At 37.7% G+C, this 25641-nt stretch overlaps 3 protein-coding genes across 4 annotated transcripts in view; all 3 read right to left on the reverse strand.

The window, feature by feature from the left end:
* LOC108572221 (alpha-N-acetylglucosaminidase) overlaps positions 1-6466 on the reverse strand; it is an 8750-nt gene extending 2284 nt beyond the window's left edge. The window contains exons 1-11 of the mRNA XM_017934420.1: positions 6388-6466; positions 3847-4010; positions 2979-3157; positions 2676-2894; positions 2099-2326; positions 1559-1622; positions 1335-1480; positions 1185-1269; positions 937-1086; positions 468-610; positions 187-346 (exon numbers count right to left, since the gene is read on the reverse strand). Coding sequence (XP_017789909.1) covers positions 187-346; positions 468-610; positions 937-1086; positions 1185-1269; positions 1335-1480; positions 1559-1622; positions 2099-2326; positions 2676-2894; positions 2979-3157; positions 3847-4010; positions 6388-6466 — 1617 coding nt within the window. The remainder of the gene's footprint in view (positions 1-186; positions 347-467; positions 611-936; positions 1087-1184; positions 1270-1334; positions 1481-1558; positions 1623-2098; positions 2327-2675; positions 2895-2978; positions 3158-3846; positions 4011-6387) is intronic.
* Positions 6467-7244: 778 nt separating this feature from the next.
* On the reverse strand, positions 7245-14327 carry LOC108572373 (mitochondrial amidoxime-reducing component 1-like). Of its 2 annotated transcripts, none has more exons than XM_017934605.1 (7): positions 14019-14327; positions 12113-12513; positions 11437-11688; positions 10294-10417; positions 10003-10208; positions 7873-7944; positions 7245-7745 (listed from the first exon to the last, which is right to left on the reverse strand). In XM_017934605.1, the coding sequence occupies exons 1-7, from the start codon at positions 14031-14033 to the stop codon at positions 7580-7582; spliced, it is 1236 nt and encodes a 411-aa protein (XP_017790094.1). In that variant the 5' UTR covers positions 14034-14327; the 3' UTR covers positions 7245-7579. The 2 variants fall into 2 exon arrangements, with proteins under 2 accessions (XP_017790094.1, XP_017790095.1); XM_017934606.1 differs by having other exon boundaries at positions 7245-7739; positions 14019-14320.
* Positions 14328-20614: 6287 nt separating this feature from the next.
* Positions 20615-25197, reverse strand: LOC108572222 (glycerol-3-phosphate phosphatase-like). Its single transcript, XM_017934421.1, has 6 exons — positions 25035-25197; positions 24756-24916; positions 22831-22968; positions 22091-22298; positions 20982-21126; positions 20615-20804 (listed from the first exon to the last, which is right to left on the reverse strand). Exons 1-6 carry the CDS (start codon positions 25123-25125, stop codon positions 20615-20617), a joined length of 933 nt encoding a protein of 310 aa, XP_017789910.1. The 5' UTR covers positions 25126-25197.
* Between the last annotated feature and the right edge of the window lie 444 nt (positions 25198-25641).

Below are 25641 nucleotides of genomic sequence, written 5' to 3' on the forward strand. Positions count from 1 at the left end.
GTTTTTCTTATTTTGAAGTGAAATATTTCAGAAATAAATATTTTCTACCTTTTAATTGCAATATGTTGATAATACTTAGAATAAATATTTCGTCAGTAACATACTGACCAAATATTTTCTTCGAAAAAAAGAAGAAAACAGAGATTGCAGTGCATTAAAGAGGCGTTAATAATGAATTCTACTCACCCATGGCGTGAGAGATAAGCTTGGTCGCCTAGTAATCACGTATTTCCCTCTAATTTTCCGGCTGTCGGCGTAACTGTAGACCGTTCTCCCCAAATTCTTCCACGCTGCAACAGTATACTCGTTCCATTCGCCGTATCTTCGACTGGCATAACTCTCGAACCTGGAACGATCACGTGACACTGGTCAGCTTACACTGTTTCGAGGAAATACGAAGTCGTATTGAAGCAGTACAATTTTTCACATTTAATTATAATTTAAAGGAAGAAATTCGTAGAATTTACCAATCGTCCAAATAGACGGATTCTTGTTGGTATGCCATCTCGTTCATTAAGTCGTAAATCACGTAGTTTTGATTTATGCCTTCCGGTGTTAGGCCTGTTCCCACTATTGTGCTGCCTTTCGTGTTTCTTGCTTCCATAACTTGCTGAAGGAATCAATCGTTTCTCATTTAAGTTCAGTAATGATTATTTAAAATCTGCAAATTTCAATTTCTCTGGTCAAGCAATAATTTATAAAAAAAAAAAACAAAATTAGGACCACGAAGTCTGGATTAATATCTGTGGTGAAACAATACTCTTCAAACTTTCTGAAAAATTCTAAATCTTAATCAGTTGGCCTTTGTTGATTTAATCTTAATTAATTTCTCTGGGCAAACAGTAAAATTATTGGCCGAAATCTAAGGGGGAAAGGTATTCGCTCTTATTTCTCGTTTTTATCATTAGTCAGTGAATGAAAAAAGTATAGACTCACAGAACTGATAATTTGAGCAGAACCAAACATTCCAAGAGTACCACCAAAATTGTGAAGCATGCACCAGATGTATGGTTGGCCATAGTATGAGTTCAGTCTCTTGTATTGTGGAAATTGTTCAGACTGAAGGTCCAGTACTATAATTTTTCCCTAAAGTGATAAGGAAAAAGGTAAATATAAATATTCCGTAACATCGTGAAATAATTGAAGCAGCATTGTTATTGTTTAAATAACTGAGAAATATTCACCAATGGGACGGATGTCAAGAAAGCCTCGACTCTAGGTTCAGTCCAAAACAATAAATCGTGGACGAATAGCCAACCTTGCATTAACCTTGAGAAATAATATTTCTGCATTGTAGAGAAAATTGTCAATTTTATTTATACTTGTCACATTACCATATAGCTTTTCGATCAACATTATTCATAGCTGTGTAAATCGAGTGTCCGACGTTCCTCAGGAACTTCAATTGACCGGTATGAGGCTCGTTCTCGTTGAAGGTGTCGCAGTTATAAACGTGATCGGTTCCAAATTCTTCGATGTACTGTAAAAATATGAAAAGTAAAGTTAGACCTAAAAATGTAATATACAAATTTGAAAAAGAGAAAAGGATAGAACGTACCGTTTGCAAAAATAATTCTCCAATTTTCTGGAACAGTGGTTCTGCAGGGTCCAAAAGATAGGGACTAAAGGGAAATCACTGTAATGTTCGATAACGTTCAGTGTACAGGGCGATTCAAAAGAAGCGTCGGAAAGTGTAAAATTGAAAATAGAAGAAAATCGATAATGAATCTTAACTTGAGAATTTTTAATTAAATTGCAAAACGAATAATATCTTATCCTCGAATCTTATCGACGATTAATTAAAATTGTCTATGTTGTAATCTGTCCACAGAAAATTACCATGCAAACGAACGTAATAAAATTTCGTTAATCGATGTTCGTTGGAACTTTCTTTTCCATTAGAAATATCAATGGACTGTTCTTTTTTTTTTTTGTCCCAAATTATTCGTGACCATGTTATATCATCCGGGTATAATTATTTTACTGAAAAAATTTCTTGGTTTCCTTTTTCTAATATTGCCCAGTGAGTTCGCCTGTTCTCGAATCGACCTGTACACCAGAAATTTCCATTTTTGTTTCTGTCTCAATCACTTCTTACCAGCAATACTTGTCGGAGAATTGATTCCAAACAGCATTTTTGGTGACGTTAACCATAGGGAACAGGCTAGGAAACGCTCTGGGCACGTAACCAGCGAAAGCTGGGAGAACAGGAATGATCCCTAACTCCCTCATCCTTCTAAGGATGCGATGCTGCAATTGAAGCGACTTCTCGTGCCAATTGGAGCTCAAAGGGCCGCCGAATCCTCGAATATTGCCCATTCTAGACCTGAAGAGGTGAATCGAAGTGAAAAAAAAAAAATGGTGGCTGTAGATTTATTACAGTCTGCTTGGAAGCCCAGAAATTTCTGTTCACCCAAGAATTTGCAATTTTTGCGAACGAGAAATTGTACAGCTGTCATTTATGTAATAAATCACTCGTCGAAAAAAATCGCGACTTCTGATCTCTCACCGACTACAGAGGAGGTAGATAAAGAAGATTAGCGAATTTTTTATCACCAGAGATTCGTCGACTAGATTTCATTACTTGAGGCTGTTCTGAAAAATGATCGATACCAGAGATTTGATCATTTCGTCTGAACTTTTAGACGATACAGTAAGCGATAAAAGAACGTTACCAGGGTAAAAATGCTGGTCCGCCAAAGTGCTCGTTAATCTCCTCTGTAGTGAAATTCAATTGGTGGTACACTCGCTGCCAGATAGCCTCTTGACCGTTAAAAGCAAGGGCCAAATTGATTCCATTAAGTGCCATCCAGTCGATGTGTCTTTCCCAGTGGTCCCATTGCCACCAGGCTGAGGTGTAACCAAAGGAGCACACGTTTTGATAGTATCTGAATCTGTGTGTTTGTTAAAAAAATTAGTGGAGTATTGAAGGGAAGAGAGTGAACAATTTTGCAAATTTTTCACTTAAGATATCTTACCTGTCGTTTGAGGTGATTTGTTCATAAACATCTGGCAAGTCACTGTAAGGTCCAATTTGATTTCCTTCCCATGAAATATGGTCGTTGCGGTAGTTTTTGAGGTAATAGTGTAGACCCCAGGCTGCAGCGACACCAGAACTGCCTAGGATTTCAACTTGACCAAAGTGATTTTTCTTGATCTGATATAGTAAAGTTGGATATTAAAAATCAAACTTTATTCTATAAATTTGGATTTATTTTATTGGTGGTGCTTGGTCAGCAATTTAGAATTGCAAGTAATTCATTAGAAACTTTTGCTCTCTCGAGTTGAAAATGTTCCACTTTCGGTCTTGAACTTAAAGGATTATAATTTTGAACGTTTTTAAAAAGATGTGGAATTTTTAAGTGTACTGAAACGTAAATTCCAGAGAAATTTGAGATCGCGAAATTTTGAACGTGGACAAGTATTAGAATTCTAGAGTTCTATGGTGTTCCACGCGTGGAGTACTTTGGACTCGCAGAATTTTGAAGTGAAACCTGAGATTAGAGTTTGCGAGTTTTTGGAATTTAAATTTTTGAGCAATTTTCAATCTCGGAAAACTCAAGCTCTTAGAGGCCTCTAGTATTTTACTTCTGGAGCACTTTAAGTCCACAACGTTTCAAACAGAATCTTAAAATTACCATTCTAGAGTTCTCTGGAATATAAATTTTCGCCTTAGGTTTGAATTTTAAACGAATTGAACTTAAAATTCCACGAAAGAATTAGGAAATTCTTCGTTCTGACCTTATCGTTATTATTAGCTCATACTGTATCAACTTTAATGATTCAAACGGAAGTTCATTTCCACGTTTAAACAACAACTGAAATATAGCAATAGTAAAAGATTACCAAAAAGGTATCTTTTCCAATGGGACCATAATCAGGATTGACCAGTAACACGAAGTGTTTCGCTCGTTCGATACCCAATAATCGTTCTGCAACTCCTTGGGCCGCTGCAGCCTGTATTTCCGGTGGAGTTTGAGATCTGATGTGTCCCAGAGTCTCCTGAAAAGCTGTTTCAAAATTTCCATTGCCTATATTTTCAATTCTCTCCAAATTCTAATATTGATATAATTGTTTATTTTAATTTATTATTTAAAGTAGGATATTTGAAGGAATATAAAAATTATGGTTTATAGAAAGCTGTTTCCAAATTTCCATTGTCTTCATTTTCAGTTCTTTTTCTTTCCAAATTGTAATATTAATGTAATTCTTTGTAATGGAGAATTTTTTTTAGCTTAATTCATTATTCAAAGCAGGATATTTGGAGGAATTTTTAAACTTCATAATTTATTACCAACGACGAAGGTTTTCTTTCAGATCTTCGTTTCACCCTCGAGAACTCTCACCCCTACGCTCGAGCGTTCACCAGCGTCACTTAATCACATTAGCGTCCATTTTTAGAATTCGTACTCTCCAAAAGTCACAGTCATTTATTTGGTTTAAAATGTCCTAGCTTGCACAGATAATGCAATTGAAATACCAATATTGATAGAACGACGACAAATAAGACTCGTCTATCTTCATTTTGGCAAACGAAATTTTCCACGGAATTTTCAATTTTTAAAAGAAGTATTAAGATAACTTATGTTTAAAATCTAATCTGAATATCAGTGAAATATATATTTTCCTCTTATTTTACACATTGAAATATCACACACTACAGCAATGTCTCTCTAATTGGCAACCAGCAGGGAACCTAAATAAACAGGAAAATTTAGGAATCAGGGACTACGTTTTCGAGCCTCGCGCCCGCCTTTGTAGTTTGCCGAACGAAGACAAGGACAGCGAATAAAAGATAAAGATGAAACGAGAGTCGAGGCAACCAAGCGATTTAAACACCAACTTTTTTAATTTTACGTTTCTTAGGTATTTCATTTTACGTTTTAACAGGTACCAAGTATTTTTTTTTTATCTTTATTTTGGTATTTATCTGTATTTATTTGACATATTTTTCGATATGATAGAAAATTAAAAATTTTTCACAACAACGGTAGTGGAAGATTTTTTATTAATAACAAGAATTTTTATTAATTTAATAGCACAGTCTTATAAGGCATAAAAAACCATTTAATTTTTATTATAAACATTTTTTTATATCTACTATAGTTTTAAAGATATACAGGGAAATAAGGTAACACTTATCTTCATTCAAGGGTTGTTTTCACCCCGAAGAAACGAAATTGGGCCAAAAAAGAATTGCCCGATACTTCTCTTGAGGTCCCCTACAAACCCACAAAGTTTCAAAAAAATCGGACATTTCGGGTTACCGAAGTTCCCTTGTAAGTGTGCAAAAATGCGGACGCTTATGCGTGCACTACTGTATTATGAAATTAAATTAATTACTCAATAAGTAATTGTTCAAATTATATCGTGTTTGATCTCATTTTCATCAGAAAAATCTCACCAACATGTTAAAAAAAATTTCAGATAGAAAAAAGTAAAATTAAAAAAGTTATACTATTCTATTATGAACTGTCGAGCCCTGAAATCTCGTAAAAGAAACCGGGTGGTGTAGCGTTACACGCTTGACTAACAGCGAGCGAGATAACATAGACGCAGCAATGACGTAGACGTAGGCGTAGGACCATCTATGGTGCCAATTATAGAATCCAAACTACATAGTGGCCAATTAGAGAGACATTTCTGTATTTTCACACTTATATAAACGAAAAATTCTTTGATATTATGAAATAACGAATATTTAATACGATAAGATATTATAATTAAAATATATTACATTACAAAATATGATTCACCATTAAGTACAATTCAAATTTACATTATTCTAAAATTACACGGTGGTCCACGCAACTTGCACACGTCGAATAATTTCTAAAGTATGCGTTGCATGAAAACACTTCACATGGCATAAAAAATATAAAACAACAAAGTTGATCTTGAAATCTCCGTAACGCCTGAATCCCTAAAAAAAAGTACGTACACTGCATAATGTGCCCCTTCAAACCATGCAACTCGTCTATAAAGAATTATTTCGTACAACGCATACTTTAGTACAGGAGTTCCCAAAGTTTTGCCTGGGAGGGCCAAATTGTAAATTCGAAAATATTTGGCGGGCCATTAAGACAATTACGGCCATTGGCCGTTAAGACAATGAAATATATACAATCTACTTTTTTTTAACTGAACAATTTTTAATTATAATATGATAAAATGTATTAATGTTTTTGTAAAAATGTAAATTATCTCTGTAATTTCAAGATGGCGGCTGATCTGCCATCGCAGGCCGCATTTCTAGGATTTGCGGGCCGCACTTTCGGAACCCCTGCTCTAGAAGTTACTCAAGGTGTGCAAGTTACGTGGACCAAAATTGGAATGAATTAAAAACAAAAAGATAATCTAGTACTTAAAAAAAAAAATTCTGCTCACCATCCTGCCTCTGACATAATGCTGTCGTTAATAATCCAGAAAGGAGAACAATGGACGAGAGTAATGAATGGACGAACATCGCGTTACGCGAACGTAACACGTTTCGAAGAATGAAAGAGACTGAAAGAGACGAGGGTCGTACGAATGTACATATATGTATACTTATGTATAATGTGTCCCCCTACTCTTTGGTCATTTCTCCTTATCTAACAAGGCCTCTGACCTCTTCAATTGGTAATGCTATGCCATTACGCTCGCGGCGAGATTATTATTTGCTCTGAAGACTTCATTCGTGACACAACGAGATATTTTCTGCATCATCCGACGGAAAATTTTGAATGGTGAAAATGTGAGAATAGTAGAGGAATAGGTAAAGAGAAAAGTGAAGTGTGCTTTCTTAAATTTTGCGAGTGGATTTATTCTTCGATCTTTTTACTATACTGCTGATTCTTCAGTTCTTGTTCCTTTATTTAATTAACCCCAAATTTTAAAAAGTTTCAATCTTCTTGCTTAAAAAGTCAGTTTCGTTGAATTTCTTGAAGGGTAATTATATTTTGTGAAACTTGCGACGAGGAAACTATTTATTTCTCCTGCAATTTTCTGTGATTTGAAGCATTATAATTCTTTTTAGAAAATTTTTCCAATTAATTCCAATCTTAGATTTTTTAATGTATTCTTCTGTGCTTAAGAAGTGAATCAATTTCTTTTTTTTTATAAAAATGAGAAATAAAAATACAAGAAGATTTTGTAACAATTGGAACTTTATTTAATGCAACAGTTATTCGACGTATATGTACACAAGGTGTCCTAGAATAAATGGTACTAGGAACCAGAAGTTAAAAACAATATTTCCCCCTAGAAACATTTCCTCCAAACTATGTGACACATTCTAGGACACCCGTTGTACAGTACAACGATTGCATAGTCTCAATTCAACGATAATCGATTGTACAAATCGCGCGTAATATTGTCTTGAAAAACGTCCTGAATCGTTCAGGAATTTTTATTGAATTAAATTGCTCGTCTCAAAATACTATCTTTCTGTCTTTTTGTTTTCTTTTTTTTTTTTTTTCTTTAAAAGAATGAACACACATCGACATTTTTTTTACGCGTGAAATATTCAGCTATCTTCGAATGGAAAGGCCAATCTTTTTGAAGCGTGGTTAATTGTCTGCGGAAAGTTCGATTTCTTCTATTTAGCTGGCTCTGCTTCTCTATGATTCGATTCGATGGACGAGTGAACGAAAACTTCGTCGCCGATTTCCACCTTCCCAGGAACGTATAATCCGCAGTAAATGCCCATCGTTGGCGCGTTTCCCTCGAGTGCAGCACGTTCTGGATTGGTTTGCTCTCTGAAACTAAGCAAAGTTAAAAACTGTTCTTCAAAAGCGAAAAAAAATTGTTAAATTAGAGATTTTCTAAGTCTGACAATAATTTTGTTTATCTTTTTGTACGCAGTTAGAAAGGATAGTATTATCTTCGTACGTTTTCAGCGTCTTCAAAGGCTCCTCCTTGTCCACCACACCATTTTCTGGATTCAGACGAACCATTTTACACCTGCGACAAGTACAACTAGGTTAGGTTTCATTCAAAATTTCTGATTTAACTGAAGACATATTATTAACCGTTTGAGTCCCAGGGGTCGTTGAAAAAACACTATCGAAAAATGCCGAACAGCGCTTTTCTTATTTTGTGCCGAAAAATGCCGGTTGGCGCTTGTCTTAATTTATGTTTGTTGGTGCCGAGTAACGGGATCACGCTTCTTTTCACGTCGACAAATTTAATGCAGTTGGCAAAGTGATCGGACGTATTATTCTATAAGTGATTATCATCGCTAATAACTGTGCGAAGCGATGCGATGAGCGCGCCATTTTGGCAGACTGTGAGTGCACCGTGAGTTGTCCATAGCGTTCAAATGTACTGGGACTTTTCGACACAAAGTCTAAACAGCGCGATCGCACTGCTTGGGACTCGAACGGTTAAGAAGCCGTTAAAATAATACTTCGCTTGGGTAAAAGGGTTACGAAATAAATATAGGGGGAGTTCCCCTAGCGCCGGACGCTTAAGGTGTTTCTTAAATAAATCTCTCTACCTGTGCACGCGCGAGTGAAACGCGTAGAAAACTTATTTTTATTCCTTTTGTCTCCTCTAGGAGATACGCAGAATATCGGCTCGGTAGCGTTTCAATTATTGCAGGTATAATTAATGTCCGGTATTAGGTGCCGTCCGGCGTTGTTGCCTCGCAAGAAATCGCGACGAAACCTCGGTCTGGCGGGTTATCGTCGTAAACTTGTTCAATTGCACTTGGCCGCCAGACCGAGGTACCGGTCCTCTCGCGCGTACCGTACTCCCCGTGAAGAGGTCATGTGCGCGGTGGAAATTCACGCGGCAACCCCTGGGAAAAACCCAAAAAAGGGGGTTTTCTAGTGTTAAGCAACAATCCCTTTCCCTTGGAAGGAGCTGCGTCCCATCTAAACAACCTCCTCCAATGAGGAGTCAGCACCTACACCCCCCAGAGGAAATCGGCCACCAATCAGCAACTGGCCGAGCTGATAAAACCAAGGAAACGAAGCAGAAGCGTGTCTTTTTTGGAAGTCTTGGCAGTTGGTCTTACACAAATTAGTTTTTTGATAGTCTGAAATTAAAATAGTTCTTAGCATTTCACACTGAATGAAGCAAGGTGTGATTAAACTCGCGTACCGGTTCGGCACTTAAGCATCGAGCATTACGCGACCCGAGCTCTTTTGCGATGTTCAACAGGAAGCTCGCGGTCGCGACTGTTACCCGCCAAATTAATCTTGGGTAACTAGTTCAAAATCTACTTTGCTCGAACGTAGAGTGCGTCACGAACGATTGACGACTTTGTTTCAAAGACTCGAATTGTACTTGAACGGCTGGAGAGAGTATCTTGTTCACACGAGAGAATCTTTCGAATGTGTTGTGTCTCCTCGAACGGCTGGAGATCTAGACGTGTTCGCTCGATGGAACCTTTTCTCAATCTCTCGCTCGATTCCCGAATTTTTCTGGAGCCCGCAGTGACTCCCCTGCCAAGTGCAAGAAGGCACGCTGATTGGTTTTTCACGTACGCACAAATTACCAATCAACGTGCCCCCTTGAGTGTCACCCACCCTTCCATTGCGCCCTTAGCGCGCTTTTCCTTGGAAGGAGTGTGCGTGGAATCTTCGCTGTCCTTCGGTGACGCGTCGGAAATTCCCGCCAGGTCAACCCTCGGCCGAGAGTGCCGTTGTACGCGCGTGTGGATTGACCCTTCAGTAATACCTGGTTTATGACACGTCTTCGGTTATCGAGGACGCGGAAAAGTCGAAATTCTAAAGGCACTGTTCTGTAAGAAATGACTTATTTTTTCGCGGAGCTACGAAGCGTCTTTGTTCTCAAAAGTAACCTTCTCGTGCGAGCGTGCCATAAACCCGGTCAACGAAGACCCCATGCGTTCCGTATCTGCGCGACGGAACAATTGATATCAATTACAAGATTAATAATTGTTAAAATATTTTTCGAACACCCTGTACATCTGCTTTATTCGTTTGAAATTTAAATGAACGGATTTAAAATGTTACTGTAATTAAATTTTTCATATCTTTTTTTTCTCTATACCGTGAACAAGGCTTGACGTTTCGAATAACCACTCGTTCTCCAATCTTAATCCACTCCCAATTGTCCTCTTCGAACGGTTTCTGCGTGGAGACCAGAATATTTGGACGGAATTGTAGAGTTGGTACTGGCCTCTCCAATTTTTCGTTCAACTGCTCGACAGACCTTGTGGTCATCAGCATGTAGCTGGCCAAGTCACTGAACAAACCCTGAAAATGAAAGTAATTCACCTTACAAAGGAAACCAGAAATAAGAGGAAAAATAATTCAACAGATAAATTCAAAGAATAATCACAGTATCCTCGTTTCTAAGGTTTTGGTACACATCGGTGAATTTTTTCCATGGCGGAACGAAAACGTTTCTCCTGTCCATCAATGTACATCCTAGTCTCAGGCCAGAATTTGTTCCAGTCAGAAATCTGAGAGAAAGAAAATTCAATTTTGTTATGAACGGAGTTTCTGAATCACCGTGCATAGAAATGTATGTGAAAAAATGATTATTTGAAAATTAATTATAAAGAATTATTTAAATTCTTCTCAAAAATTTGAAATTTCTTAGGATTGCCTAACATTAAATTTGAACACTGTTATAATTTTTATCTTCGTTATCTTCACAGACAAATTTATAATGCATGCATGAAAAATCATTGCTCCAAAGGGTCCAGCAGGATAAGATGGTCAAAAGTGCCTTTGAACTAACTAGGTCGTACGATATACCATTCGAAAGAAAACATTTGACACCAACTTTCAACCCTCGAGCTCGACTTAGGGAGTAGCAACAAGGTGGTTTATGATTATCAGTTTTTGGACTACTTTCCCTATTTAGCAGTATGCAAAAATTTGGTAAAAAATCTAGCACATTGCGCATATGAAGACACGTATTAGGGAATTTTTTCCGATTTTTTCGTTGCAAATCTTAATTGTTAAAAATAAAAACGGTAAACGCAAGCGGATATCTTTTGAAATATTGAAGCGACTACTTTTATATTTATGTAGTAGCAGCATCTTAACATAACTACTATCCTCAATTTTTTTCAGATTTTTCAGTAAGGTGTGCCGTAGTTAAAAAAATTAAAAACTGATTTTTCTAAGGTATTGGCACACTAACATATCTTTTCATATACGCAATGTGCTAGATTTCTTTCAAAATTTTCGCACACCGCTAAATAGGGAAGATAGAAACTGATGAACATAAACCACCCTGCAACTACCCCCTAGGTCAAGCTATAGAGGGTTGGAAGTTGGTGTCAAATGTTTTCTTTCGGTACGCTAATTGATTCAAGGACACATCTTATCCTGCTAGACCCTTTGAAATAAATTTCACTAAAAGTATGAAAAGCCACAAAATTTTTTCAAGTAACTGGTCGTTTGAATTTTACTGAGAAAGAATTGAATGAGATTATTCGTGAAGAGGGGTGAAAAGTGTAGAAATGCAAACCTTGATAACCACTCAGCTGGTTCTGGGCCACAATCGATACACTTCACCGACTCTCCCCACCACATGGTGCATTGAACGGCTTCAGAAGCGTTTTCCAGCCACTTTGGCACCACGAAGATCACGCTGGGCATCCCCACGGCCTCCAGCTTCACCTTGGTATCATCCACCGCGGATAAACTGACCAGGATCAACGTTGGATAGTGTCTGCCAGTTTGGAACCGACCAGTCTCCTCGTTGTACACTAGAAACATTCTGATGAACAGCGACGGGTTCATCTTTGGTTCTTTCGGGAGAGGAACGTTGTTGGGTCCTTGTCACGTGTCACATTTGTCGAACATTTTAGAAAGTAAAGAAATTGGAGGGAAAAAAGAACAATGTTTGTAAGATGTTGAAGATTTTTTATCGAGGAGAAAAGTGTGTTGTTTTTGTTAGTTGTTGAATTAATGATTGATTCAATGGGGAAATTCAGAATGAAGAAAACTATACGTGTATGCCTAACTTTTACACAAAAGTGTAAATTTCCACTGAAAACTCAGACTGTTAAAAAATTCCTTATCAAAGGTATTGAAAAATTCGTTCAGAAAATTGGAAATAAACAAAACTACGTAAATAATCGTTCCATTTACCTAAGGTACAAATTTTCAAGGTAAAAATGGCTATAAAAAATTCTGATTACCTATCAACGAGGGTGAACATCCCTTCGTTTTTCAGACTAATGCCAAATTCAGTGAAGTCGCATTGTTTCAAATTCTTTCCGCGTCCGGATTTCAATGGGTACAGGTACAGTTCTCGAATTTCGCCCACTTTCTCCCATTTTGGATCAGGCAATTCTGGAATCGTGTCGTCGATCGAACAACGCCCCTTGTCAGTAACCTCGACCACGTGATTCAAGTCCTCTTCACTGTTCACGTCCTCCTCCACGTTCTCCGGCTCTTCTATTTCTTCCGTTTCATTTTCTTCGCTGATTTCGGGTTCTCTCCGTTTTCCCGAATTTTTCGAGGTCTTTCGAACGGTCCACACCACCACCACGAGGACAACGGCGAAGCTACACGTGATCGCGATGGTGGAGCGCCAGTCCTGGCAAGAAAGGAGCAGAAGTGGGTTGGAATTTTTGATAAATTTCTGAGAAAATATAATTGAAAACTTAATTCTTCAAGGATTTTCGTGGTGAACTAGTGAGCGAGGGCTAGAATTTTTATGAAGCTAGTAACAAAATAATGGAGAATTTCAGAAATTTCAAAAGAACAGTTGGAATTTTTGTAAGACGCGTAACATTTCATTCAAATTTAAGGTCACTTTATGAATCAATGTTTTTCATTTCGTTTCAAAATTATCACAAAGAATGTGAAAATTTTGGAAACTTAGATTATGTTTAATAATTATCATTACGAAAGTGGAACATTTAAAAATTCCGTTACTACATCTCGTTTATCACACCACGTTCTATTTATATTTATTTGGAGCATCATTATGTACAAAAAAATTTCGGTCATGATTTTCGTCTAGCAGATTAGATAAGCATCGATTGGTCGTTGACCCCATTCCGAAGTTTTCCAGCATGTAAAATGTGACAGAGAACACGTACGCTACCTCTCGCAAGTGAAACATCCTTCGTTATAATAAATTTTATATCACATTTCCAACATATTTCTTTCACTAAATTTATCATTACAAAAGAGGATAATTCTTTGGAGAAATTTATCCCAGCTTTTGACTGAAAAATAATGAAAAATAAACGAGATAATATTATGTTTGTTTGCGGCAAAACTGCCATCGGAGAACTCCAAGTCGCGTGGAACACGTGACGGCACAATCGAGCCATTGTGCCATTGTTTCTTAATCGAATTCTCCGTCCAAAGTAGCTTAAGTCAGCTTATTTATTTCGTCGCCGTTTTTACTCGATCAGGATACACTAACCTACTGTTCTCGCTATTATTTACCAAAAAAATTCCAGGTAAAGTTGATCACTGAAACTTGCGTGCACACCGGATTATGCGGAGTTTTTAAAACAATTGTTGGTTTAGAGATGAATACAATAAGTGTGTCACTCGAAACGTAAAATTTATTTTCAGCATAAAATTCGAACTGGTTGCGCTATCATTTTGAAATCAAGCGTAACAGTTGAAATTAAAAATTCTAATCTGGAAGAGAACGGAGCTTGTTACTGCAGAACAGGTGAATCGCTGCCATAACTTTATCAGAGTCGACACTAATCTCGTACGATTACAGTTACAATAAAAAAAACCTGCACTCCATACTAAAAAAAAAAAAAGAAGAAATCATCAGAAATACATATCGTTTTCCTACACACATTCCCTTGAAATATTTTAGCCTGTCGTAGTTCTACGAGAGCCAGAACCAAACTCGTACAGTTACAATTGAAAAAAACAACGCACTCGAGACTTTGAGAAAAATTCGAAAAATTAAACAGCAACAGATACCTACATATTGTCTTTCAGATTAAACACGTCTGTAAATATTTTTCACACCCCTATCCACCGTAATTCTATCGAAACGAGACACTTGAAATGTCGTAACGTGACTAATGGGAAAAAAATGTAAGAAAAATTAGCGTTACGTACCGGGTGTCCCTGCATGATCCTCGCGGTCCTGGCGCTTAGCAAACCGACGTTCCTGGCTCACAATCAGCTGTGTTCCTCTCCCATTTCCTACGGTGCCGTGTCTCCGCCCGCTATTATGCAATGCCCCGGCTTCACGTCGCCTCCCTCTTCTCAGTTCCGCGCGGATCTGTCGGGCGCAGGCCTCTACTCGCGGCGATTGTGCGCTGTGCGCGCTGCTCGTTGTCCAGGAGGCGACTGTCGCCTCCGACAATAAAGTTTTTATCAAGCCCCGACCGACAACATTTTTCATCTCGATCGTAGCGCCACGTTGCGATCACTGTCTAGCCATGGAAATTTGGCTGTAGCGATAAAAAGTACGACGAGAAGGGGGTTTCACGGTGGTCTAGTTTAGTTTTTTCTTCGGTTTCGTTTGCTGAAGCGCGAGAACGTTCGATTTGACACAGTGGTGTGTCTGGTGGTAGATCGACAAATGGTGGCTGTGAAAGGCAAATGTTTGCAAGTTCGACGGTAATTTCGAGTGCTCTTAGTGTACGATAGTAGATTTGGTAAAAGATGCCCTTTAAAAGGTAGACCTTTGAGAATTTCTAATAAATTGGCGAATTTTTATTTGAAACGGTTAAACGTTTTTCTTATTTCGGTTAACCTGTTCAATTTGTTATTTGTAATTTGTTATGTAGTTAGATTTATATTCATGTTAAATCGATAGCAGTTAAACTACTTTCCTTAGGAGATTTCGGGAGATTGTGTTCTTCGTATTTTCTCTGTCGCAAATATTGGAATTTTCGAAAATTTAAAGGTACACATATGCGTTGGTGTCCCTGAAGGGGTTAAAAACCGTTTAAGGGTTAAATTATTAGTATGATAGTACTGTGACGTCGGGCGACCCGACATTTGAACTGGTATTAAGTCTAAATAAGCCCCACATGTAACCGATAGCTTAACTAACATCCCTTCTTCCCCAAAACAGCCTCCCAAACCTGTCACCTCACGCATTCCATAGTTATGTGCCACTTCTCACAACTCCTATCACATAAACATCCTCCCAAATTCAATCACAGGTTTCCCATGCCTCCTATCTTCCAAACATCCGCTAAACCAGACACAACACCACTATCTCACATGATACTCGATCACAGCTTATCTCCCAAATTTTCGATATTCCAATACGATACCCCGCGCCTACACTCAGACCGTATAAAAAGAGCCTCGGACTAGGGCTGTTCGTTCATTCTCAGTCGGAGCGCTTCACGCTCCTTCCTAAGTCGCCTACGTTCTAGCATCACCATTTCCTATATCTTGTTCTATAAGTTTAAGTTAGCGTTAATCTAATTACATTTGGTGATTCGTTATCAACACCGTAACCAGTCCACCCCCGACAAGGAATCGAGCGCCAGTAACACCGTAACCAGTCCACCCCGTGAGTATTGCGCGCTGTTACGTTCATAGAGACCACGGATCCCGGTTAGACGCGTGGCATACGTACCGCGTGAACCGAAAGATTGCCGATCGTCAAAGGCCCTGCAAAATAATAGCCTGAGTCGCTATTATTTTTCCCTACCGGGAACGGGGACGTGACAGTACAATGAATATTTAATATAATTGTATAATATTAGTGAATATTCGCAGTGTTGATAGGACAAACGGAGAAATTTTTCTTTTAAAGGGACAAATGCTTTTCACAATAATAGTATCAGATAAAGGTGATAATGTCAGATAATAGTATCAGATATCAGTAATCAGATAGAGGTGATAAAGATTTCTCGATGTGATTGTAAAATTTATTTAATGTAACTGCACAGATAGTACAAATGTTCGTATAGATGGCAGTACACATGTAGGATACCTTTTGTACCACCCTGTATAAACGTCTTACATCACACATACCTTCTAAAGCGTTCCCAATGCAGAAGTCTGGTTTCGAATTCACCAGTACAACCGTGAATTGTGTGCACGTATCTGTATGACCTAATAAAGAAATTACAACCGTTATGCTAATTATGCCAGTCGAGCTGGGATATAGTGTCAATGATCCAACACGTGTACTCTGAAGATATTGTTTTTATTGCGGTCATAAATGAATTAGCATATATGGTATTTAACGAGGTGGTACCAATGGCGAGATAAATTGAAAAAAAAAAGAAGCGGAATCAATTTTTAAAAACACCGCAATTTTTCAGTATTTTCAGAGAAAATTATGTTGAAATATTTTTAATAATTTTGTTTCTAATAAATAAATAAGCGTTTCAAAGTGTATTTTAAATAAATACGGTCCAAGCTAAGAAGCGCTGAGGCGCCATTACTTAGGTAAGGCCCGTTCACGAAGTTGCTCTATGTGAAGTGGTCATACAAACGGAAAGTATTATATTTAAGTAAGTATTTGTACGTACTGTGGAGAACTGTGTGAATTTAGCAGTGATCGTAGAGCACTGTATAAATGAGCCGTCTAATGCAAAAATGGTGCAAGTCAATTTTTTGCCGTTTTGAGTTAACACCACATCTCGAAAGCTTAACCTTCCTTCTGTTTTGCGCAGAAGTGGTGTAAGGATGGCAAAATAAGTATAAGAATGATCCACTCGAATGGTATAGACGCTATATGCAAGAATGGTTTCAGTCAGTGCTTGGTGTGAGATAAATGACATTGGACTTCTGGATTTCGAAGAAGGAGTGAGCGATGGATAAGAGCTTAACGTTATCGCTATTCACAAAGTTTCTGTGTCATGCTCATTATTATTTTTCGGTTTAAATTCACGACAATGTAAACCACATTTTATTAATTTCATTTAAATAATTCGTTTGGTAATTAATAAAGCAGTAGAAACGTAATGTCTACCTCAACAAGCAGATTCCTTTTTTTATTGCAGCCAATAATAATTACCTTCCCGGTTTGCACGAAGATGGTGTAAGTTAGAAGAATACCGAATAAAATGATTATATATACACTTGATTTTCGGGGCGAAATGGCATTGTTAGTTTAAAGTATAACTGTACTGTGGCTTGCACAAAAGAGATTTAACATTCTTTCATATTCCTGAATTTTTCAGAACTTCTACTTTGTCTTTACTATATTCTTTGACCTACACCACTTTCGCATTAAACGGCTGAAATGTAGTAACGATCGCACGACCTAGAGTGAGAACTATGTATCGAAGATAAATAACTAATTATTTACGATAAAATTGTGAACTTTTGGTACTGAAGAGTGAAGTACTTATGTGTCTTTAGCAGACAGTGGAGGAGGAAGAATTTAGCAGTAGTCGGCAGCTTCTTATAGGTACAGAACAAAGTAAACAGAAAAGAACCCCAACAAATATACTTACAGGGCGTCTCATTTTATTCAGTCCGCATAATTATTTGCCCAAATATTGGTTATTCGAAAAATCTTTCATATAGAACTTATTTAACGGAGTATCCCTTAAAGTAAGAGCAAACTTCATTGGAATTTTCTCAATTTTACGGTCTCGTAAGGAGTGCATTAGCAAAAATTATTCCAAATAATTGTTAGCGGGGCTTGAAAACATTGTAACAGGCTCGATACGTTAAATCGAATGGTATTTCAACGGGAGGAACATTAGAAATCACGCAGTTTTTGATTGGATTGTTCTGCTCAGTCCATCGTCAGCGTTCAAAGCGGAAGGATCGAGAGTATCGTCAGAAGTAAGTATTATCATATTAGTTGATTTTTAAAATAGAAATTCTTCGAATTTCTGGCTTTTAATAATAGTTATTGTGCATTGGAACATAATTGCAGTAGTAAGTAGTTTAAAATCGATACTTCTAATAAATGTTTAATTATTTAAGCGTTACTAATAATATAGATAGTAAAATAAAGTTTCTGCTTTATTTTCGAGTACTTTAACTGAAGAATAATTAGTATTTCCTGTTAAATAAGAATGTAGATGCTAGTTTGTAGTTATTGGAAGTATTAAGTAAATTTGTTGCATGATTTAGCTTGACAAATCAATTTAATTTATTAATTTTGCACTGAATTAACAATTGCACGCGGTAGATTAATTAGAAATTGTTTGTAACTTTTATTGAAATTTTTATATAATAGAATTCAGGAATCAAGGAAAGGATTTCGACATCAGGAATAAAATGAAGAAATGCAATTATTTGCCAAAAAATCAATTATTTATTGTAAGATAACTGTACAGAATGCATTTTGCAAAAGGTTACAATATGCCACTATTGTTTTACAGCATTTTACAGTCCATTTACTTCTTTTTTACACACTGAATCCATTTTTGCGAAACACTCATTCTTTAAATAATATTCCATTACAAAATTAAGTACACTATGTCCGGATATCGTTAGGAACGCGTAAAAATCCCGAACTCCGAGCGGAAAACTTAAAAAATTGCGAACATCTGAGAAATGGTTGACTTACACTACTTACCTATTCCGAGACACCGTCACGCAACAATGTTGCAACGCGCGTTGTCGGGGTTGCAAGTTTGTTGCAGGCAGTCGCTCCTGAAAGAGCACAATGTAGCAAACGCGTTGCCGGGTTTACAACTTCGTGCAGCGAATCGTTCTCGAAACACGCACATTGCTGTACGACGCGTTCTCGGTTTGCAACTTTATTGCCGCAAGTCGCTCCCGAAAATTGCACATTGTTGCAAACGCGTTCTCGGTTTGCAACTTTGTTGTTCCCGAAAATCGCACATTGTTGCACGGCGCCCCGTTTTGCAACATTGTGCATTTTTCAGGAGCGACTCCCGGCAACAAAGTTGCAAGCGCGTTCTCGGTTTGCTACTTTGTTGTCGCGAGTCGCTCCCGAAAATTGCACATTGTTGCAAACGCGTTCTCGGTTTGCAACTTTGTTGTTCACAAAAATTGCACATTGTTGCACGACGCCCCGTTTTGCAACATTGTGCATTTTTCGGGAGCGTCTCCCGGCAACAAAGTTGCAAACCGAGAACGCGTTTGCAACTTTGTTTTCGCGAATCGCTCCCGAAAATTGTACATTGTTGCAAACGCGTTCTCGGTTTGCAACTTTTTTGTCAGGACTCGCTCCCGAAAATTGCACATTGTTGCAAACGCGTTCTCGGTTTGCAACTTTTTTGTCAGGACTCGCTCCCGAAAATTGCACATTGTTGCAAACGCGTTCTCGGTTTGCAACTTTGTTGCCGGGAGATGCTCCCGAAAAATGCACAATGTTGCAAAACGGGGCGTCGTGCAACAATGTGCAAGTTTTGTGAACAACAAAGTTGCAAACCGAGAACGCGTTTGCAACAATGTGCAATTTTCGGGAACGACTCCCGGCAACAAAGTTGCAAACCGAGAACGCGTTTGCAACAATGTGCATTCGAAAATAATACGGGTTAACGATGTTACAAGCGAGAATGACGCTCGTAACAATGTTACATTCAAGCGTAGTGCTTGTAATAATGTTTGCGTTCGAAGTAACGCCTCTAATAATGTTGAAATCAGAATTAGAGATTCTAGCAATGTTTGTGTTCAAATATAAAGCTTCAAGTAATGTTGCATTCAAAAGTAACGCATACCACAATGTTTTGCATTCGAAATAGTGCTTCGAATAGTGCTAGAGAATAGAGACTGCAGCAATGTGTGCATTCAAGTTTCAAAGATGAACAGTGAAATAAAAGTATCTTGCTACTTAAAAATCACCGTTCAACCATACAAAAGTTCTTTTCCTGTTACTGCAACCGTGTCCCACACCTCGATCAGTTTGCAACCTCAACTCACACGGGAACAAAAGCTACGAGCAAACAAAACGTCATTATACATTCTCAACATATTTCTCCATCCCTATAAATAACCCCTCTATGCAAGTTCGGGCATCGTTAGGAACGTGCATTAGTGGAGAAAATCGAAAAAATCCTGAGAAAAGCTTAGGAAAATTGTGCGAAAATAGCGTCGAGACTGTAGATTGTTTAGCCACGCGTTGAAAAAAGTAACCGATGACGTGTACACTCTCACCACAACTGTCGTTCCGCAATCTTTTCGCGACTGTCGACGTCATTTGCTCCAGACGCTGCTCTCGGTTCTGCTCGGAGAGAAAAGGAGCGCTCTTACTGCCATAACGGCTACCCGAACAGCCCTGGATTATAGTGTTAGGTAAGGTTAAATTAGATAAGTTAATAAATACAACAAAAAGCAATACACAAATCTTAATTTTTTCATACATTTCTGTTTTATTTCGATCAATCGAACATAAATAAATTCACTGTATCGCAGATTCGCATTATATGCTATTACATCACTATACGCAAATTGCATTTGCAAATATTTATTGTCCGTTCCACGGATGCTGTGTTCTTATCTAAACTAATTAATCAGGTATCAGATAAAAACTTCGTCTTTTACGTAGATTCTTCAATTTGTCATTTGTAATATATGTATGTACATCTCTCTGAACTATCAACTTCAACAGCAGCAAGTAGAAAAATTCCTTACAAAGTCTAAAGAGAAATCTGATATGGCGAATATCCGCATGGACATTATACTTGAGAAAGTAAAAATGGAACAGGAAAAACATAATAACCATTTCTCGAAATTGGGTTCGAGGTTCTAGAAATTCTTGTTGTTACAATTCGATAGAAACTGTGCCGTCTTCGTCGCAGAGTACGACGTCAATGACCATCCTCCTCAGAATCGTTGTGCAACAAATCGATAATAGGGTGCAACAACCCCAAACTGGGAATGTAGAAATCCGGACGCGTTTCTTCTGTTTGCTCCGCGTCCTCCACGTTATCCACACCAGTCCCGACGAACAGCTTACGAAATCCGCACATCGTGCCAAATTTCATGTCGTAATTCATTCTGTAAGTCAGAAAAACAGAAAAGGAAAATAACACTCTACAATCTGTAAAGAAATTAAATTGCGATTGTTTGAAATTAAAAAATGTTCCATTTTTCTAAAAGGCACCCTATATATATATACAGAGAAATTCTTTCGGAATTAACCGTACAATTTATTAATTACTTAGATAAACTCACGTGTCGCCAATGAATAAACATCTTTTCCGATCCTTTACGTCACACTCATTTAGAATGTAATCTCGTAAAACTTCGCTGGGTTTTGCGCATTCTGTTGGAGCTCTTCCACTGTATTTGGTGATTATGTTAATTAAGGGACCTGGACCTAAGTATAATAGTTACTGTAAGTGTTAGCGAGATTGTAGAGTGAGTTATTCTATGGAAATTATTGAACGAAGTAGTTAATTCGATATGTAAATAATTGAATCAATGTTTAAATTAAAATTGAAGTATGCAAATCAGCACTTGGCTCATTATTTAAGTGCTCGAATTAGCGCTTGAGTGAGTGGTTAAATGGTTGAGTCGATATAATACATAAGTCAATAATTAAGTACTCAAATCCATACTTAACTCGTTAACTAAATACTCGAGTCGAATATTTAAGTACTCAAGTCAGTACTTAAGTACTCGACTGAATACTTAATTCAGTACTTAAGTACTCAACTGAATACTTAATTCAGTACTTAAGTACTCAACTTAATACTTAATTTACTCCTTAAATCTCAAAGTGAATACTTATCTCGGTACTTAAGTACTCAACTTAATACCGTAGAGCTCTGATTATCCAGCACCCAATTATCCGGAATGCCCGATTAACTGACACATTTACACCGTTTATTCTCCGCTAGTCGTCGCGAATCATATTTCGTACAAAGCAGTAACATCGATACCAAACAGTTGACGAACAAACCGAAGGAATTTATGTGTTTCACGATGCGTGTACTGTATATACGCATATACGAAGGCATCGTAACTTGTCTCCAGAGTCGTTTTTTTAATTATTTTCTTCGTTATTATCACTTCATAGGTGCAGTCCAAATATCCAGCATATTTGATTATCTGGAATTGCCTCGGTCCCGAGTATGCCGGATAATCGGAATTCTACTGTACTTAATTCACTGCTTAAACCTTCACGTGAGAACTTAACTCAGCTTAATATTAAAATTGAATTAAAAGAAGGCGAGTGCTTAAGTGAATACTCAAATAGTTAAACCAGGGAATTCGAGTACTTATCTGAAGTACCATTGAACATTCAATCGAGAAATTAAGTGCACTCAAATATCAAGTACCTAAAACCTTGTTATCGAGACCACAGATGACCCACTCGTCTTGGGCGCCACTGATGTAAAGAACGTCCTTCCTTTTTAAGCAGTTGATCGCGAACGCTAATTTTCCCCAGTCGAAATGAACACAGAAATCAACGATCACTGCTTTCACCGACGGTCGATCCTGAACAGCCTTTATAGTAGCCAACGCGTCTCCTTCTACGACGTTAAGCTAAAGAAAGAAAGGAGAATCTTTGCAATTTTGCCCTTTTCTTGTCACGCTGTCATCAGTCGTAAAATTCACAATATACGGCAATAGTATTTATTTATTAAGCGTCACGGATGTTGCAATTTCAGATTAAAATGATACAGGTATTCGATTAAATTGATCGATGATTTGTGAATGAAGAGAAGACTCACCATCTCCGTAATCTTTTTTATCTCGCGTGTTAATCACACAGCGTGACAAATGTGTCGACTGTTTGCATAAGATATGGGTTCTTTAGGATTTCCGGGCTGTCAAATTTGACGAACGAGACCGATTAAAACAGAAAATTGACATTTCTTCTACGGTATGCATATTGTACATAATAAAGAAATTCGATTTTATCGTTTGAAATTAAATTGACGTCCGCAAAATTAAATCACTATTTCTTCATTTTTACGTGTCAAAAATTTTTACATGTAACAGGTATGAGTAAGTTCGAATCCAAGAATGAAACGTCATAATGCCGTTGACTAAGCTTCCGCTAAATCTCACTCACGTTACCCGGTGTTAATTTAATTCCGCTGTCGATTAAGGTTTGCCGAAAAGGCGGCGAGGCGACCACGAATGCTTCGTCCGTGAAATTGATCTTCTTCAGGTACCAGCTGATCGCTTTCGCGGTGGTTATTATTTGTTCCTGGAAAATTATTCCACAACAACCTAAAACAACTTTCTTATTGTATACAGAGTGTATCTTGGTAACTAGGCCGAATTATAACTCGTTTGTTATTAACCTTCCCGGTACGGACCGCGTCTATAGACGGCGTGCAAAAACCATTTGCTGTAGCCGGAGATTAACTCCATTAGCCGTCCCAATTTACATGTCAACAACCAAGTTTCATTCCACCTTGAACCAGCGAGAACTATCATCAACCTGCGCCAGAACTCCTGGTCATAAGACTTGATCAAAGTCCACGACGCAACAACCATGAAGAACTCAATACTTTTCGAAATATTTACCTCTCTTTCCAGCATCTACCATTGCATTCTAAACGTTTCCTTACACGTTCTTTTACACTTTTCGTCACATTATTCAGCTGTTTCTGTACAATTTTTTCTATCTTCGATAACAACCGAGTTATAACTCAACCCAGTTACTAGATACACCCTCTGTATTTCATTAATATAAAGAAGAAAATGGATACACCTTTCCAGAGAATGGTGCAAAAATTATGCGAATCACCTTTTCTTGCCAGTATTAGGATAATGTTACATAGACTTAATAGATTTAATAAACTTTTCTTCAAAATAACTAAAATAAAAATAATAACAATTTCACTGTCACCACTCTCGCATCTATTTTTAACCAAAGGATACTTATCGGAACACAAGAAATCTGTAAAATTGTATTTGTCGTTTTATCGTTCAACCTTCGCGCAACAATGTCATAATGTGTGATAACAACAGCCTCCGACTGATAATTACGTGAAATTGCAGAAATAGTGGTGATATAGTATGATTATTTGCTTTTTGAAGGTAGGATATTAGATACATAGGTGAAGTTGACAGGCGGTGGTCACGGTGCACGTGACCATGACTATAATTTTGAGATGCCCTCCGTATGGAATTAGAAATTCAATTCTTACGTGATTACGAAACATTGACAAAAAATGATCAATTATCCATTCATTTTTTCTGACTTGTCGAAGGTGGCGACAGTGCGTCACGTTTAAATAATTGAAATCAATGCCTTGTCAATAATGACGATTAGATAGTTGATCGTGGAAAATGTTCAAAACTGATAATGAGACAAGCGACAATATATCAACGAATTCTTGAAGACAGGTTAAATGAAAAATTCACCGACTACAGAACATATAAACGTATAATCACAGAACGATATTTCTTTCTATTTATCAGCTTCCCAACAAACACTTCTGTAAGCAAGTAATTACAAAATATCAAACAAAATTATGGCCTCAAGATTCCTGTGATAAAATCATTTCTTACATCGCTCAGCTATCTAAAACAAACCTACCACTCCTCAGAAATATCTCTAATATCCTCTAATCAACGCATCAACGTTCCCCTATTCAAAACCAAAGCACTAACCTGCTGCCTCAACATTAACATTCTCTGAAACATTTCTGCACACAATCGTTTATATCGAAGGGGTAAAAATAGTCCTCAAATTTGGAGGTTAAATAATTATTATTTAGAATGTGTAGTGTGTAGGAAGAAAGCTTTCTTGAAATTATGTGTTTCTGAATGGAGAATTCAATCGCAAACAAAAAGAATCTTTTCAGAGAAACTCATTTGTTCATACAATGTATTGAAAATTTGAAATTGTTTTCAACAAAATAGAGGATACATGTTTCCGGAGTCTCAATAACCATCATATGCAAATATCAGACTCGTTCACAAAGCTACCATAACCAAACCCTAAAAACATCAATTTCTCACAATCACTCGTCAGAAACTCACCGGCTCCACGTCCAAGCCATTCAGCCGCAGTTTCTCGCAGTATCGATCCGTGCTGATGGTGCTATTATTCGTCACCAGGTATAATCTTTTCTGTAACTCCTGAAGCCTTCTGATCATCGCCATTGCGCCAGGAATTGGCTTTCCCTGATACCAGATCACACCTAATGAAATAACTCTCTGTTTAATGCTCTTCGTTCACAATGGGCACGCACACGAGTCGAACAATACGATTGAATTTCAATTGGACAGATTATATAAAAAATCTTGTGGAAAATTCACCGTCACAATCAGACAAGACGACGTCGAACGAGTTCAAGAAGTGTTGCATCTCTTCCATGCTCGCCTGGGTCAAGTTTGTGGTGGTTGGCATGGTGTATCGTGGGAACGAGTGATTTCGTTAGTTAATTGACGTGAAGAATCACAGCATCAGAGTGGAGGACTAGTGCAACACGCGGACCGCGTCGATCGCTCGATACGATTCGACTGACTAGGTTGGTTGAAACCAGCCACCAGGAAGATTCGCCATCCTTGCCTGATAACATCGCCGATAAGCGGTGACACACTGTTTACCATTTCTTTTTGTGGTTACTCGTGGGTATTTCTTTTTCTCCTTCCTCTTTTCTACTTATTTACGCGAACGTTGATTCTTCGAGCACGATGAAATGACACACACGGATACTGGGGCAATAGGTACTGCACGCATGACGAGAGAGGGTTTTGGAGAGATTGATGGCGCATGCTCCAAGTATGGAACGTCCTTCGAGGATTTCCTCGTGGTTCTATGGAAGTTTGAATACTTCGGACTTTTGGAAACCTTATTGAAGAAAAAAAATTTCTTTGGAATCTATCTGAGAAAAAAGTTACTTTGGATTTTTGGGAATTTTTC

Source organism: Habropoda laboriosa, unplaced genomic scaffold, assembly GCF_001263275.1.
Source record: "Habropoda laboriosa isolate 0110345459 unplaced genomic scaffold, ASM126327v1 scaffold65, whole genome shotgun sequence".
NCBI classification, from domain to species: Eukaryota; Metazoa; Arthropoda; class Insecta; order Hymenoptera; family Apidae; genus Habropoda; species Habropoda laboriosa.